Source organism: Scyliorhinus canicula, chromosome 9 (assembly GCF_902713615.1).
Source record: "Scyliorhinus canicula chromosome 9, sScyCan1.1, whole genome shotgun sequence".
Classification (NCBI taxonomy): domain Eukaryota; kingdom Metazoa; phylum Chordata; class Chondrichthyes; order Carcharhiniformes; family Scyliorhinidae; genus Scyliorhinus; species Scyliorhinus canicula.
In genome coordinates this window covers 1,730,750-1,747,534 of record NC_052154.1, presented here as the reverse complement: position 1 = coordinate 1,747,534, position 16,785 = coordinate 1,730,750, and the positions used below count along the sequence as shown (strand labels likewise).

The window sequence follows — 16,785 nt, the reverse complement described above, 5'->3', positions numbered from 1 at the left end:
ATCTGGTTAATTGGGATTGTTGGTTTATTGGGATTGTTGGGGATCTGGTTTATTGGGATTGTTGGTTTATTTGGGATTGTTGGTTTATTGGGATTGTTGGGGATCTGGTTTATTGGGATTGTTGGTTTATTGGGATTGTTGGGGACCTGGTTTATTGGGATTGTTGGGGTCTGGTTTATTGGGATTGTTGGGGATCTGGATTATTGAACAGTTGGTTTATTGGGTTTGTTGATGATCTGGTTTATTGGGATTGTTGGTTTATTGTGATTGTTGGTTTATTGGGATTGTTGGGGACCTGGTTTATTGGGATTGTTGGATTATTGGGATTGTTGGGGATCTGGTTAATTGGGATTGTTGGATTATTGGGATCTGGTTTATTGGGATTGTTGGTTTATTGGGATTGTTGGTATATTGGGATTATTGGGGATCTGGTTTATTGGGATTGTTGGTTTTTTGGGATTGTTGGTTTATTGGGATTGTTGGGGATCTGGTTTATTGGGATTGTTGGGGATCTGGATTATTGAACAGTTTGTTTATTGGGTTTGTTGATGATCTGGATTATTGGTTTATTGTGATTGTTGGTTTATTGGGATTTGTGGGGATTTGGATTATTGGGATTGTTGGGGATCTGGATTATTGGGTTTGTTGGTTTATTGGGATTGTTGGTTTATTGGGATTGTTGGGGATCTGGATTATTGAACAGTTGGTTTATTGGGATTTTTGGGGATCTGGATTATTGGGATTGTTGGGGATCTGGATTATTGGGTTTGTTGGTTTATTGGGATTGTTGGGGATCTGGATTATTGAACAGTTGGTTTATTGGGTTTGTTGATGATCTGGTTTATTGGGATTGTTGGTTTATTGTGATTGTTGGTTTATTGGGATTGTTGGGGACCTGGTTTATTGGGATTGTTGGATTATTGGGATTGTTGGGGATCTGGTTAATTGGGATTGTTGGATTATTGGGATCTGGTTTATTGGGATTGTTGGTTTATTGGGATTGTTGGTATATTGGGATTATTGGGGATCTGGTTTATTGGGATTGTTGGGGATCTGGCTTATTTGGGATTGTTGGTTTATTGGGATTGTTGGGGATCTGGTTTATTTGGGATTGTTGGTTTATTGGGATTGTTGGGGATCTGGTTAATTGGGATTGTTGGTTTATTGGGATTGTTGGGGATCTGGTTTATTGGGATTGTTGGTTTATTTGGGATTGTTGGTTTATTGGGATTGTTGGGGATCTGGTTTATTGGGATTGTTGGTTTATTGGGATTGTTGGGGACCTGGTTTATTGGGATTGTTGGGGTCTGGTTTATTGGGATTGTTGGTTTATTGGGATTGTTGGTTTATTGGGATTGTTGGGGATCTGGTTAATTGGGATTGTTGGTTTATTGGGATTGTTGGGGATCTGGTTTATTGGGATTGTTGGTTTATTTGGGATTGTTGGTTTATTGGGATTGTTGGGGATCTGGTTTATTGGGATTGTTGGTTTATTGGGATTGTTGGGGACCTGGTTTATTGGGATTGTTGGGGTCTGGTTTATTGGGATTGTTGGGGATCTGGATTATTGAACAGTTGGTTTATTGGGTTTGTTGATGATCTGGTTTATTGGGATTGTTGGTTTATTGTGATTGTTGGTTTATTGGGATTGTTGGGGACCTGGTTTATTGGGATTGTTGGATTATTGGGATTGTTGGGGATCTGGTTAATTGGGATTGTTGGATTATTGGGATCTGGTTTATTGGGATTGTTGGTTTATTGGGATTGTTGGTATATTGGGATTATTGGGGATCTGGTTTATTGGGATTGTTGGTTTTTTGGGATTGTTGGTTTATTGGGATTGTTGGGGATCTGGTTTATTGGGATTGTTGGGGATCTGGATTATTGAACAGTTTGTTTATTGGGTTTGTTGATGATCTGGATTATTGGTTTATTGTGATTGTTGGTTTATTGGGATTTTTGGGGATTTGGATTATTGGGATTGTTGGGGATCTGGATTATTGGGTTTGTTGGTTTATTGGGATTGTTGGTTTATTGGGATTGTTGGGGATCTGGATTATTGAACAGTTGGTTTATTGGGATTTTTGGGGATCTGGATTATTGGGATTGTTGGGGATCTGGATTATTGGGTTTGTTGGTTTATTGGGATTGTTGGTTTATTGGGATTGTTGGGGATCTGGATTATTGAACAGTTGGTTTATTGGGATTTTTGGGGATCTGGATTATTGGGATTGTTGGGGATCTGGATTATTGGGTTTGTTGGTTTATTGGGATTGTTGGTTTATTGGGATTGTTGGGGATCTGGATTATTGAACAGTTGGTTTATTGGGTTTGTTGATGATCTGGTTTATTGGGATTGTTGGTTTATTGTGATTGTTGGTTTATTGGGATTGTTGGGGACCTGGTTTATTGGGATTGTTGGATTATTGGGATTGTTGGGGATCTGGTTAATTGGGATTGTTGGATTATTGGGATCTGGTTTATTGGGATTGTTGGTTTATTGGGATTGTTGGTATATTGGGATTATTGGGGATCTGGTTTATTGGGATTGTTGGTTTTTTGGGATTGTTGGTTTATTGGGATTGTTGGGGATCTGGTTTATTGGGATTGTTGGGGATCTGGATTATTGAACAGTTGGTTTATTGGGTTTGTTGATGATCTGGATTATTGGTTTATTGTGATTGTTGGTTTATTGGGATTTTTGGGGATTTGGATTATTGGGATTGTTGGGGATCTGGATTATTGGGTTTGTTGGTTTATTGGGATTGTTGGTTTATTGGGATTGTTGGGGATCTGGAGTATTGAACAGTTGGTTTATTGGGATTTTTGGGGATCTGGATTATTGGGATTGTTGGGGATCTGGATTATTGAACAGTTGGTTTATTGGGATTGTTGTTGTATATGGGATTTTTGGGGAACTGGTTTATTGGGATTGTTGGTTTATTGGGATTGTTGGGGATCTGGTTTATTGGGATTGTTGGTTTATTGGGATTGTTGGGGATCTGGTTTATTGGGATTGTTGGGGTCTGGATTATTGGGATTGTTGGGGATCTGGATTATTGAACAGTTGGTTTATTGGGTTTGTTGATGATCTGGTTTATTGGGATTGTTGGTTTATTGTGATTGTTGGTTTATTGGGATTGTTGGGGACCTGGTTTATTGGGATTGTTGGATTATTGGGATTGTTGGGGATCTGGTTAATTGGGATTGTTGGATTATTGGGATCTGGTTTATTGGGATTGTTGGTTTATTGGGATTGTTGGTATATTGGGATTATTGGGGATCTGGTTTATTGGGATTGTTGGTTTTTTGGGATTGTTGGTGATCTGGATTATTGGGATTGTTGGTTTATTGGGATTGTTGGTTTATTGGGGTTGTTGGGAATCTGGTTTATTCGGAATGTTGGTTTATTGGGATTGTTGGTTTATTGGGGTTGTTGGGGATCAGGATTATTGGGATTGTTGGTTTATTGGGATTGTTGGGGATCTGGTTTATGGGATTGTTGGTGATCTGGATTAGTGGGATTGTTGGTTTATTGGGATTGTTGGGGATCTGGTTTATTGGGATTGTTGGGGATCTGGTTTATTGGGATTGTTGGTTTATTGGGATTGTTGGGGATCTGGTTTATTGGGATTGTTGGTGATCTGGATTATTGGGATTGTTGGTTTATTGGGATTGTTGGTTTATTGGGATTGTTGGGGATCTGGTTTATTGGGATTGTTGGTTTATTGGGATTGTTGGGGATCTGGTTTATTGGGATTGTTGGTGATCTGGATTATTGGGATTGTTGGTTTATTGGGATTGTTGGTTTATTGGGATTGTTGTGGATCAGGTTTATTGGGATTGTTGGTGATCTGGATTATTGGGATTGTTGGGGATCTGGTTTATTGGGATTGTTGGTTTATTGGGATTTTTGGGATCTGGTTTATTAGGATTGTTGGTTTATTGGGAGTGTAGGTGATCTGGATTATTGGGATTGTTGGGGATCTGGTTTATTGGGATTGTTGGTTTATTGGGATTTTTGGGATCTGGTTTATTAGGATTGGTGGTTTATTGGGAGTGTAGGTGATCTGGATTATTGGGATTGTTGGGGATCTGGTTTATTGGGATTGTTGGTTTATTAGGATTTTTGGGGAACTGATTTATTGGGATTGTTGGGGATCTGGTTTATTGGGATTGTTGGTTTATTGGGATTGTTGGGGATCTGGTTTATTGGGATTGTTGGGGATCTGGATTATTGGGATTGTTGGGGATCTGGATTATTGGGATTGTTGGGGATCTGGATTATTGAACAGTTGGTTTATTGGGTTTGTTGATGACCTGGTTTATTGGGATTGTTGGTTTATTGGGATTGTTGGTTTATTGGGATTGTTGGTGATCTGGATTATTGGGATTGTTGGTTTATTGGGATTGTTGGGGATCTGGTTTATTGGGATTGTTTGTTTATTGGGATTGTTGGTGATCTGGATTATTGGGATTGTTGGGGATCTGGTTTATTGGGATTGTTGGTTTATTGGGATTTTTGGGATCTGGTTTATTAGGATTGTTGGTTTATTGGGAGTGTAGGTGATCTGGATTATTGGGATTGTTGGGGATCTGGTTTATTGGGATTGTTGGTTTATTAGGATTTTTGGGGAACTGATTTATTGGGATTGTTGGGGATCTGGTTTATTGGGATTGTTGGTTTATTGGGATTGTTGGGGATCTGGTTTATTGGGATTGTTGGGGATCTGGATTATTGGGTTTGTTGGTTTATTGGGATTGTTGGTTTATTGGGATTGTTGGGGATCTGGATTATTGAACAGTTGGTTTATTGGGTTTGTTGATGATCTGGTTTATTGGGATTGTTGGTTTATTGTGATTGTTGGTTTATTGGGATTGTTGGGGACCTGGTTTATTGGGATTGTTGGATTATTGGGATTGTTGGGGATCTGGTTAATTGGGATTGTTGGATTATTGGGATCTGGTTTATTGGGATTGTTGGTTTATTGGGATTGTTGGTATATTGGGATTATTGGGGATCTGGTTTATTGGGATTGTTGGTTTTTTGGGATTGTTGGTGATCTGGATTATTGGGATTGTTGGTTTATTGGGATTGTTGGTTTATTGGGGTTGTTGGGAATCTGGTTTATTCGGAATGTTGGTTTATTGGGATTGTTGGTTTATTGGGGTTGTTGGGGATCAGGATTATTGGGATTGTTGGTTTATTGGGATTGTTGGGGATCTGGTTTATGGGATTGTTGGTGATCTGGATTAGTGGGATTGTTGGTTTATTGGGATTGTTGGGGATCTGGTTTATTGGGATTGTTGGTGATCTGGATTATTGGGATTGTTGGTTTATTGGGATTGTTGGTTTATTGGGATTGTTGGGGATCTGGTTTATTGGGATTGTTGGTTTATTGGGATTGTTGGGGATCTGGTTTATTGGGATTGTTGGTTTATTGGGATTGTTGGGGATCTGGTTTATTGGGATTGTTGGTGATCTGGATTATTGGGATTGTTGGTTTATTGGGATTGTTGGTTTATTGGGATTGTTGGGGATCTGGTTTATTGGGATTGTTGGTTTATTGGGATTGTTGGTGATCTGGATTATTGGGATTGTTGGGGATCTGGTTTATTGGGATTGTTGGTTTATTGGGATTTTTGGTATCTGGTTTATTAGGATTGTTGGTTTATTGGGAGTGTAGGTGATCTGGATTATTGGGATTGTTGGGGATCTGGTTTATTGGGATTGTTGGTTTATTAGGATTTTTGGGGAACTGATTTATTGGGATTGTTGGGGATCTGGTTTATTGGGATTGTTGGTTTATTGGGATTGTTGGGGATCTGGTTTATTGGGATTGTTGGGGATCTGGATTATTGGGATTGTTGGGGATCTGGATTATTGGGATTGTTGGGGATCTGGATTATTGAACAGTTGGTTTATTGGGTTTGTTGATGACCTGGTTTATTGGGATTGTTGGTTTATTGGGATTGTTGGTTTATTGGGATTGTTGGTGATCTGGATTATTGGGATTGTTGGTTTATTGGGATTGTTGGGGATCTGGTTTATTGGGATTGTTTGTTTTTTGGGATTGTTGGTGATCTGGATTATTGGGATTGTTGGGGATCTGGTTTATTGGGATTGTTGGTTTATTGGGATTTTTGGGATCTGGTTTATTGGGATTGTTGGTTTATTGGGAGTGTTGGTGATCTGGATTATTGGGATTGTTGGGGATCTGGTTTATTGGGAATGTTGGGGATCTGGTTTATTGGGATTGTTGGGTATCTGGATTATTGGGATTGTTGGGGATCTGGATTATTGAACAGTTGGTTTATTGGGTTTGTTGTGACCTGGTTTATTGGGATTGTTGGTTTATTGGGATTGTTGGTTTATTGGGATTGTTGGTGATCTGGATTATTGGGATTGTTGGTTTATTGGGATTGTTGGGGATCTGGTTTATTGGGATTGTTTGTTTATTGGGATTGTTGGTGATCTGGATTATTGGGATTGTTGGTGATCTGGTTTATTGGGATTGTTGGTTTATTGGGATTTTTGGGATCTGGTTTATTGGGATTGTTGGTTTATTGGGAGTGTTGGTGATCTGGATTATTGGGATTGTTGGGGATCTGGTTTATTGGGATTGTTGGTTTATTGGGAGTGTTGGTGATCTGGATTATTGGGATTGTTGGGGATCTGGTTTATTGGGATTGTTGGTTTATTGGGATTTTTGGGGAACTGATTTATTGGGATTGTTGGGGATCTGGTTTATTGGGATTGTTGGGGATCTGGATTATTGGGATTGTTGGGGATCTGGATTATTGAACAGTTGGTTTATTGGGTTTGTTGATGACCTGTTTTATTGGGATTGTTGGTTTATTGGGATTGGGGTCCGGTTGCCGCGCTCTGATTGGCTGTGAGAAGTGGGCGGGGCCTGTGTTCGGGATTCAAGAGGCGGCCGCGGCGGAGAAGCCGCTCAGAGCGCGAGCGGCGCCCGGGGAGAGAGACAGACCGGGACCGAGTGGGTCCGGCACCGAGCGATCCAGGGACCGAGTGGGTCCGGCACCGAGCGATCCAGGGACCGAGTGGGTCCGGGGAGAGAGAGAGAGAGACAGGCGGGGACCGAGAGTGGGTCCGTGACCGAGTGGATCGGGGACCGGGGGACACAGCTTGGATCAGAGAGCGACTCGCGCCCGGTGAGAGGATCGGGGATCTGCCGCCCGGGATCCAGTGAGGGGATCTGCCGCCCGGGATCCAGTGAGGGGATCTGCCGCCCGGGATCCAGTGAGGGGATCTGCCGCCCGGGATCCGGAGTCGGTTGGGCCGCGATGACCGAGACCCTCCGGACAGCCGGACACCCGGTCAGTCCGGCCCGAGAGAGCGGCCGATTCCGCAAGGTCAGTGCGGGGGATCCGGGATCGCGGGGGGATCCGGGATCGCCGGGGGATCGGGGGGATCCGGGATCGCGGGGGGATCCGGGGGATCCGGGTTTGTGAGGGGGATCCGGGATCGCGGGGGGATCCGGGGGATCCGGGATCGCGGGGGGATCCGGGTTTGTGAGGGGGATCCGGGTTTGTGAGGGGGATCCGGGTTTGTGAGGGGGGTCCGGGTTTGTGAGGGGGATCGGGGGGATCCGGGATCGCGGGGGGATCCGGGATCGCCGGGGGATCGGGGGGATCCGGGATCGCGGGGGGATCCGGGGGATCCGGGTTTGTGAGGGGGATCCGGGATCGCGGGGGGATCCGGGGGATCCGGGATCGCGGGGGGATCCGGGTTTGTGAGGGGGATCCGGGTTTGTGAGGGGGATCCGGGTTTGTGAGGGGGGTCCGGGTTTGTGAGGGGGATCGGGGGGATCCGGGATCGCGGGGGGATCCGGGTTTGTGAGGGGGATCCGTTGGGATCCGGGTTTGTGAGGGGGATCCGGGATCGCGGGGGGATCCGGGTTTGTGAGGGGGATCCGTTGGGATCCGGGTTTGTGAGGGGGATCCGGGATTGTGAGGGGGATCCGGGTTTGTGAGGGGGATCCGGGTTTGTGAGGGGGATCCGGGGGGATCCCGGGTTTGTGAGGGGGATCCGGGTTTGTGAGGGGGATCCGGGTTTGTGAGGGGGATCCGGGGGATCCGGGTTTGTGAGGGGGATCCGGGTTTGTGAGGGGGATCGGGGGGATCCGGGTTTGTGAGGGGGATCTGGGTTTGTGAGGGGGACCGGGGGGGATCCGGCTTTGTGAGGGGGATCCGGGTTTGTGAGGGGGATCGGGGGGGATCCGGGTTTGTGAGGGGGATCGGGGGGATCCTGGTTTGTGAGGGGAATCGGGGGGATCCGGGGATCGCGGGGGGGGGGGGGGTCCGGGTTTGTGAGGGGGATCCGGGGGGATCCCGGGTTTGTGGGGGGGATCATGGAGTTTGTGGGGGTGATCAAGAGGGATCTGGGGTTTGTGGGGGGATCCCGGGGTTTGTGGGGGGATCATGGGGTTTGTGGGGGTGATCCAGAGGGATCTGGGGTTTGTGGGGGGGATCCAGAGGGATCTGGGGTTTGTGGGGGGATCCCAGGGTTTGTGGGGGTGATCCAAGGGGATCCGTGGTTTGTGGGGGTGATCCAGGGGGTGGGGGTGATCCAGGGTGACCTGGTTTGTGGGGGTGATCCTGGTTTGTGGGGGTGATCCAGGGTGACCTGGTTTGTGGGGGTGATCCGGGGGGATCCTGGGTTGGGGAGGTGATCCGAGGAGATCCCAGGTTTGTGGCGGTGATCCCGGGTTTGTGGTTGTGATGCGGGGAGATCCCGGGTTTGTGGGGATCCGGGTGGGATCCAGGGTTTGTGGGGGTGATCCTGGTTTGTGGGGGTGATCATGGTGGGATCCTGGGTTTGTGGTTGTGATGCGGGGAGATCCCGGGTTTGTGGGGGTGATCCGGGTGGGATCCAGGGTTTGTGGGGGTGACCCAGGGTGACCTGGTTTGTGGGGGTGATCCTGGTTTGTGGGGGTGATCATGGTGGGATCCAAGGTTTGTGGAGGTGATCCAGGGGGATCCTGGTTTGTGGGGGTGATCCAGGGTGACTTGGTTTGTGGGGGTGATCCTGGTTTGTGGGGGTGATCCGGGGGATCCTGGGTTGGGGAGGTGATCCGAGGAGATCCCAGGTTTGTGGCGGTGATCCCGGGTTTGTGGTTGTGATGCGGGGAGATCCCGGGTTTGTGGGGGTGATCCGGGTGGGATCCAGGGTTTGTGGGGGTGACCCAGGGTGACCTAGTTTGTGGGGGTGATCCAGAGTGATCCTGGTTTGTGGGGGTGATCATGGTGGGATCCAAGGTTTGTGGAGGTGATCCAGGGGGATCCTGGGTTGGCGGGGGGTGATCCGAGGAGATCCCAGGTTTGTGGTGGTGATCCCGGGTTTGTGGGGGGGATCCTGAGTTTGTGGGTGTGATCTGGGGGGGGGGGGGGGGGGACCCAGAGAATCCACACTTGGTCTTCGTGCACTCTATGTCTTAATCTTGTTGCCATTTCTCTTTTTGTGATTTTGGGTGTTTTAACTGGGATTTAAGTTGTTGTGATCACAGTTGTGAACACTGGGCTATATTATAACAGTTGTGAACACTGGGCTATATTATAACAGTTGTGAACACTGGCCTGTATTATAACAGTTGTGAACACTGGCCTATATTATAACAGTTGTGAACACTGGGCTGTATTATAACAGTTGTGAACACTGGGCTGTATTATAACAGTTGTGAACATTGGGCTGTATTATAACAGTTGTGAACACTGGGCTGTATTATAACAGTTGTGAACACTGGGCTATATTATAACAGTTGTGAACACTGGGCTGTATTATAACAGTTGTGAACACTGGCCTATATTATAACAGTTGTGAACACTGGCCTGTATTATAACAGTTGTGAACACTGGGCTGTATTATAACAGTTGTGAACACTGGGCTGTATTATAACAGTTGTGAACACTGGGCTGTATTATAACAGTTGTGAACACTGGGCTGTATTATAACAGTTGTGAACACTGGGCTATATTATAACAGTTGTGAACACTGGCCTATATTATAACAGTTGTGAACACTGGCCTATATTATAACAGTTGTGAACACTGGCCTGTATTATAACAGTTGTGAACACTGGGCTGTATTATAACAGTTGTGAACACTGGGCTGTATTATAACAGTTGTGAACACTGGGCTGTATTATAACAGTTGTGAACACTGGCCTATATTATAACAGTTGTGAACACTGGCCTATATTATAACAGTTGTGAACACTGGCCTATATTATAACAGTTGTGAACACTGGCCTATATTATAACAGTTGTGAACACTGGGCTGTATTATAACAGTTGTGAACACTGGGCTGTATTATAACAGTTGTGAACACTGGCCTATATTATAACAGTTGTGAACACTGGCCTATATTATAACAGTTGTGAACACTGGGCTGTATTATAACAGTTGTGAACACTGGGCTGTATTATAACAGTTGTGAACACTGGGCTGTATTATAACAGTTGTGAACACTGGGCTGTATTATAACAGTTGTGAACACTGGGCTGTATTATAACAGTTGTGAACACTGGGCTATATTATAACAGTTGTGAACACTGGCCTATATTATAACAGTTGTGAACATTGGCCTATATTATAACAGTTGTGAACACTGGGCTGTATTATAACAGTTGTGAACACTGGGCTGTATTATAACAGTTGTGAACACTGGGCTGTATTATAACAGTTGTGAACACTGGGCTGTATTATAACAGTTGTGAACACTGGCCTATATTATAACAGTTGTGAACACTGGCCTATATTGTAACAGTTGTGAACACTGGCCTATATTATAACAGTTGTGAACACTGGGCTATATTAGAGCTCACTGAATACTGCTGCTGGCCCTTTCTGGAAAGAATATTGAAACCAAATTGTGGGGCGCATAACCCCGGTTCAATGAAGCCAGTAGGAGGACCGGTAGGGGAAGCATCCGGCATTGCTAAAAATGAGCTGTCAACCTGCTGAAGCTACAACACAGGAACTACTCTTGTCCATGTTTGAACCAAGGCTGTAATGAGGCAGGAGCTGAGTGACCCTGGGTGGAACCCAAACTGAGTGTCCGTGAGTAGGTTATTGCTGAGTAAGTGCTGCTTGATCGCACTGTTGATAACACCTTCCATCACGTTACTGATGATTGAGAGTAGACTGACAGGGCGGTAATTGGCTGGGTTGGATTTGTCCTGTTTCTTGTGTACAGGACACACCTGGGCAACTTTCCACATTGCCGGGTAGATGCCAGTGTTGCATCTGTACTGGAACAGCTTGGCGAGGGGTGAGGCAAGTTCTGGAACACTGGTCATCAGTACTATTGCCAGAATATCATCAGGGCCCATAGCCTTTGCAGTATCCAGTGCCTTCAGCCGCTTCTTGATATCACGTGGAATTAATCGTATTGGCTGAAGACTGACATCTGTGATGCTGGGACCTCCGGAGGAGACCGAGATGGATCATCCACTCGGCACTTCTGGCTGAAGATTGTTGCGAATGCCTCAGCCTCGTCCATTGCACAGTGGGCTGGGCTCCTCCATCATTTGAGGGTGGGGATATTTGTGGAGCCTCCTCCTCCAGTGAGTTGTTTGATTGTCCACCCCCATCACGGCTGGATGTGGCAGGACAGAACTGGATTTGTTTTTTGTCACGTGTACCGAGGTACAGTGAAAAGTATTTTTCTGCGAGCAGCTTAAACAGATCATTTAGTACATGGAAAGAAAAGAAACTACATAATAGGGCAACACAAGGTACACACTGTAAATACGTAGACACCGGCATCAGGTGAAGCATACAGGGGTGTAGTATTAATCAGGTCAGTCCATAAGAGGGTCGTTTAGGAGTCTGGGAATATGACTACAGAGCTTAGACCTGATGTGTTCATTGTGGGATCGCTTGGCTCTGTCTATTACTTGCTGTTTGGCACACAAGTAGTCCTGTGTTGTCGCTTCACCAAGTTGACACCTCATTTCTCGGTATGCCTGATGTTGCTCCTGGCATGCTCTCCTGCACTCTTCATTGAACCGGGGTTGAGCCCCTGGCTTGGTGGTAGAATAGGGGGTATGCTGGGCCATGAGGTTACAGATTGTGGTTGAATACAATTCTGCTGCTGCTGATGGCCCACAGCGCCTCATGGATGCCCTGTCTTGAGTTGCCAGATCTGTACAAAGTCTATCCATTTAGAACCATTTTGGTGTCCCACATGTGAAAACGGGACTTTGTTACCACAAAGATTAAGACTATTCCCACTTGAACTGAAAAGGCCCAAGATTATATTTAAATGCACGCGTCGACGATGATCCTGTACAGGAGACACTGGGCCCATCGCGATTGCCAGCTCTTTGAAGGAACAATCCAATTGGGTCCTCTCCCCTTCTCTTTTCCTATTTTCCTCCAGTATTTATTTTCAGATACATCCAATTCCTTTCTGAAATTTTCTGTTGTGAAGAGTTCACAGGACAAAATCTGCCCATTTGACCCAACAGCCCCATGCTGGTGTTTATGCTCCAAGTAAACCTGTTGCCGCACTCTCCACCGAGCCTCATCAATATATCCGCCTATTACTATGCCTCCTGTCTGTTTATCAAGATTCCCTTAAATGCCTCTTGCTGTTTTTGTTGTAACAAGTTCCACATTGTAACCACTCTCTGGTAAACACATATCTGCTGAACCCTGTACTGGATTTATTTAGTAACTGTCTTATATTTATAGTTCGCAGTTAGTTATGGACAGCCCGACAAGTGGAAACACCGTCTCTACATTTACCCTAGTGAGCCCTTTCAAAATGTGGGAGACCCCCCCCACCCCCAGACTCTGTAACGAGCCTCAGCCTATTTGTCCTTTATCCTTGATTCTAGTATCGTGCTTGAAATCATCTTTGCCCAATGTGTGTGTTTCCTTTTTAACATCACAAATATTCCCAGTTTAAGGTGGGGCCTGACCCAAGGCTTTATACAGGTTTCTGTCTATAGCAATGAACTCCAGTGCGTTGTTGCACTTGTATGGGGCCGCACAGGGTTAGCACTGCTGCCTCACAGCGCCAGGGTGGCACAGTGGTTAGCACTGCTGCTTCATGGCGCCGAGGTCCCTGGTTCAATCCCAGCCCTGGGTCACTGTCCGTGTGGAGTTTGCACATTCTCCCCATGTTTGTGTGGGTTTCGCCCCCATGTGCAGGGTAGGTGGATTGGCCACACTAAATTGCCCCTTAATTGGAATTTAAAAAAAATTTGGCAACAGGCTTTCAGTGTTCAGTGAAGTTCCTGACATTACTTGGCAGGGAAAGATGCCAGTTGCTATGCTGAAACTGGGCAGAATGATCAACTGAAATGTTTATCCAGTGGTTTAAGCGTCTGTGTGTGTACAGGGTGGAAGGGGTACTGGGAGTGTGTGCAGGGTGGAAGGGGTACTGGGAGTGTGTGCGTGTATAGGGTGGAAGGGGTACTGGGAGTGTGTGCAGGGTGGGAGGGGTACTGGGAGTGTGTGCGTGTACAGGGTGGAAGGGGTACTGGGAGTGTGCGTGTACAGGGTGGAAGGGGTACTGGGAGTGTGTACGTGTACAGGGTGGGAGGTGTACTGGGAGTGTGTGCGTGTACAGGGTGGGAGGTGTACTGGGAGTGTGTGTACAGGGTGGGAGGTGTACTGGGAGTGTGTGTGCAGGGTGGAAGGTGTACTGGGAGTGTGTGCAGGGTGAAAGGTGTACTGGGAGTGTGTGTGTGTACAGGGTGGAAGGTGTACTGGGAGTGTGTGCGTGTACAGGGTGGAAGGGGTACTGGGAGTGTGTGCGTGTACAGGTAGGAAGGTGTACTGGGAGCGTGTGTTAAGGTAGGAAGGTGTACTGGGAGTGTGTACAGGGTGGAAGGTGTACTGGGAGTGTGCGTACAGGTAGGAAGGGGTACTGGGAGTGTGTGTGTGTGTGTGTGTGTGTGTGTGTGTGTGTGTACAGGTAGGAAGGTGTACCGGGAGTGTGTGTACAGGGTGGAAGGTGTACTGGGAGTGTGTACAGGGTGGAAGGTGTACTGGGAGTGTGTACAGGGTGGAAGGGGTACTGGGAGTGTGTGTCTCTCCGCTGTTGATATTTTTGAGATGAACATTGGGTCTGAATCCACAATATTATTCCTGAGCTGGAGTGGGCGTTGTTTGATGTTTGAACAGGTTGCTCACTATCTAAAATCAATATGTTTACTGGATTTTTAGCTTTTGGTTGATCTCCAAGTTCTGTGAACTGAAATGAAATGAAATTCGCTTAATGTCACGAGTAGGCTTCAAATGAAGTTACTGTGAAAAGCTCTTAGTCGCCACATTCCGCTCCTGTTCGGGGAGGCTGGTACGGGAATTGAACCGTGCTGCTGGCCTGCCTTGGTCTGCTTTAAAAGCCAGCGATTTAGCCCTGTGCTAAACCAGCCCAGGTTGAGTCAATTGAAGGACGGGAGTAATGTCACACTGGGTGCAATTCTCCCAAGTCCCCGAGCGAGTGCGTCGAGCCGTGTGTTTCCCGGTGATCGCAGTCCCGCGAAACACATGGCTATTCAACGTGACCCGCGTTGTATAAGGGGCTGAATTGGGAACGCACAGCCTAGGCCACACACAGCCCTGTTTTGTAGAGTGGGGAGCTCCGCTTGCCGAATCTCCCCATTGCAGCAAGAGATCGCGAAGCCACTTTTCAATAGCATCCCAATCTCCGAGGCCCCCAAAAAAGGATCGCAAACCCCACCCACCCCCGCTTTGCCAGCGCAGCTTAGTCGGAGGATCTCAAACACTTCATTCACTTTCTGCACTTTTCAGGAAGGACTGAATCTCCTGATCACTGACCAGAAAAGATGGTGTAATTAGGGATGGAAAGAGTAGGATGTGGTGAATTGAGGCTGCCGTTGGTATTTGTGGAGCACCCTGGATTGTGCCTCACTCTGTTAGTGTTTCAGGCCCAGACTAGCAGCATGGAGCGCAAGGTGGAGAACGGGAGCCAGCCCCGGGGCAGGGACGAAGAGTGAGCTGGGCAAAGGGAGCCAGGGGCAGGGACAGAGAGTGAGGTGGGCAAAGGGAGCCAGCCCCAGTGGCAGGGACGGAGAGTGAGGTGGGCAAAGGGAGCCAGGGGCAGGGGCAGAGAGTGAGGTGGGCAAAGGGAGCCAGCCCCAGGGGCAGGGACGGAGAGTGAGGTGGACAAAGGGAGCCAGGGGCAGGGACGGAGAGTGAGGTGGGCAAAGGGAGCCAGCCCCAGGGGCAGGGACGGAGCCCGAGGTGGGCAAAGGGAGCCAGACCCAGGGGCAGGGACGGAGAGTGAGCTGGGCAAAGGGAGCCAGGGGCAGGGACGGAGAGTGAGGTGGGCAAAGGGAGCCAGCCCCGGGGCAGGGACGGAGAGTGAGGGGGGCAGGGACAGAGAGTGAGGTGGGCAAAGGGGGGCAGGGAAGGAGAGTGAGGTGGGGAAAGGGAGCCAGCCCCAGGGGCAGGGGCGGAGAGTGAGGTGGGGAAAGGGAGCCAGGGGCAGGGACGGAGAGTGAGGTGGGCAAAGGGAGCCAGGGGCAGGGACGGAGAGTGAGGTGGGCAAAGGGAGCCAGCCCCAGGGGCAGGGGCGAAGAGTGAGGTGGGGAAAGGGGGGCAGGGGCGGAGAGTGAGGTGGGCAAAGGGAGCCAGGGGCAGGGACGGAGTGAGCTGGGCAAAGGGAGCCAGCCCCAGGGCAGGGACGGAGAGTGAGGTGGGGAAAGGGAGGCAGGGGCAGGGACGGAGAGTGAGGTGGGGAAAGGGAGCCAGCCCCAGGGGCAGGGACAGAGAGTGAGGTGGGGAAAGGGAGCCAGCCCCAGGGTCCAGTTTCCAAGATTGAACAGAGAAACCTGGTTAAGTTTCATACTGTCCGGGGCTGGGTTTGGATTCATTGCTCAAAGTGAGACTTTATTCCTAATTTCTGTGACTCTGGGGGCTATGGTAAGAGGGTTAACATTTGCATTTGTAGCCAGATTTGTCATGTGCCGTTGGTTAACACGATCAGGGTGTCCTCTACAAGCCGTTCTGTTCTACTATGGGTCACCAGAACCTTTCCGGGGAGACTGGATCGGATTTGTTTATTGGACAAATCCCGCTTCACCACTGACATTGACAGCAAGTGGGAACATTACAGTTTTATATTATGGGAGCATTACAGTTTTATATTTCATGAACATTACAGTTTTTATACTTCAAAACCGAAACACTGCGGATGTTGGGATTCTGAAATAAAAACCGGAAAATGCTGGAAATATTCAGCAGCTGAAACAGCATCTGTGAGAGACACTGTTAATGTTTCAGCTCATATTCTTTCATCAGATGATGGGTCCCAGACTTGAAACAATACAGAATAAGATTGCCTTTTTAATCCTAGTAACTGCCTTTTGACGAGAAATTGAGCATCATGGTTGAGAGGATGAGTTGTGATCTGTGGTCTTCTCCGTGGGCAGGGGGAGGGGATGTTTTGAGAATTTAATTTCCAGTTGGCCAGCTTGGGGACATTGCTCCAATTAGTTCATTAAGTCCCTCAGGGCTGGCTTCCTGATGATTCTCCCAAGCTGGGCCTACACGTGACCTTATGGACTGCATATCCTCAACCTGCAAAGGAATGTACAATAATAATCACTGGCCTCGTTCCAACAGAAAGTATTTGCCACCCTCGTTTTGGGTCGCAATCTGTGACTCCCTCCCTCTTTATTGCTGGTGGAGAATCTCTGCTCTCTGGGTACTTTCCCCAGGCCGTTGGGGTCAGTTTGTATTTCTGGCTCCTGTTGGAATAAGAGCTGCATTAGCTGTAGTGA

General features: G+C 47.6%; 1 protein-coding gene across 1 annotated transcript in view; it reads left to right on the top strand.

Annotated features, from left to right (window-relative positions):
• The first annotated feature begins 6,958 nt into the window (after positions 1-6,958).
• LOC119972010 (rhophilin-2-like) overlaps positions 6,959-16,785 on the top strand; it is a 48,646-nt gene continuing 38,819 nt past the window's right edge. The window contains exon 1 of the mRNA XM_038808433.1: positions 6,959-7,377. Coding sequence (XP_038664361.1) covers positions 7,309-7,377 — 69 coding nt within the window. The 5' untranslated portion in view covers positions 6,959-7,308. The remainder of the gene's footprint in view (positions 7,378-16,785) is intronic.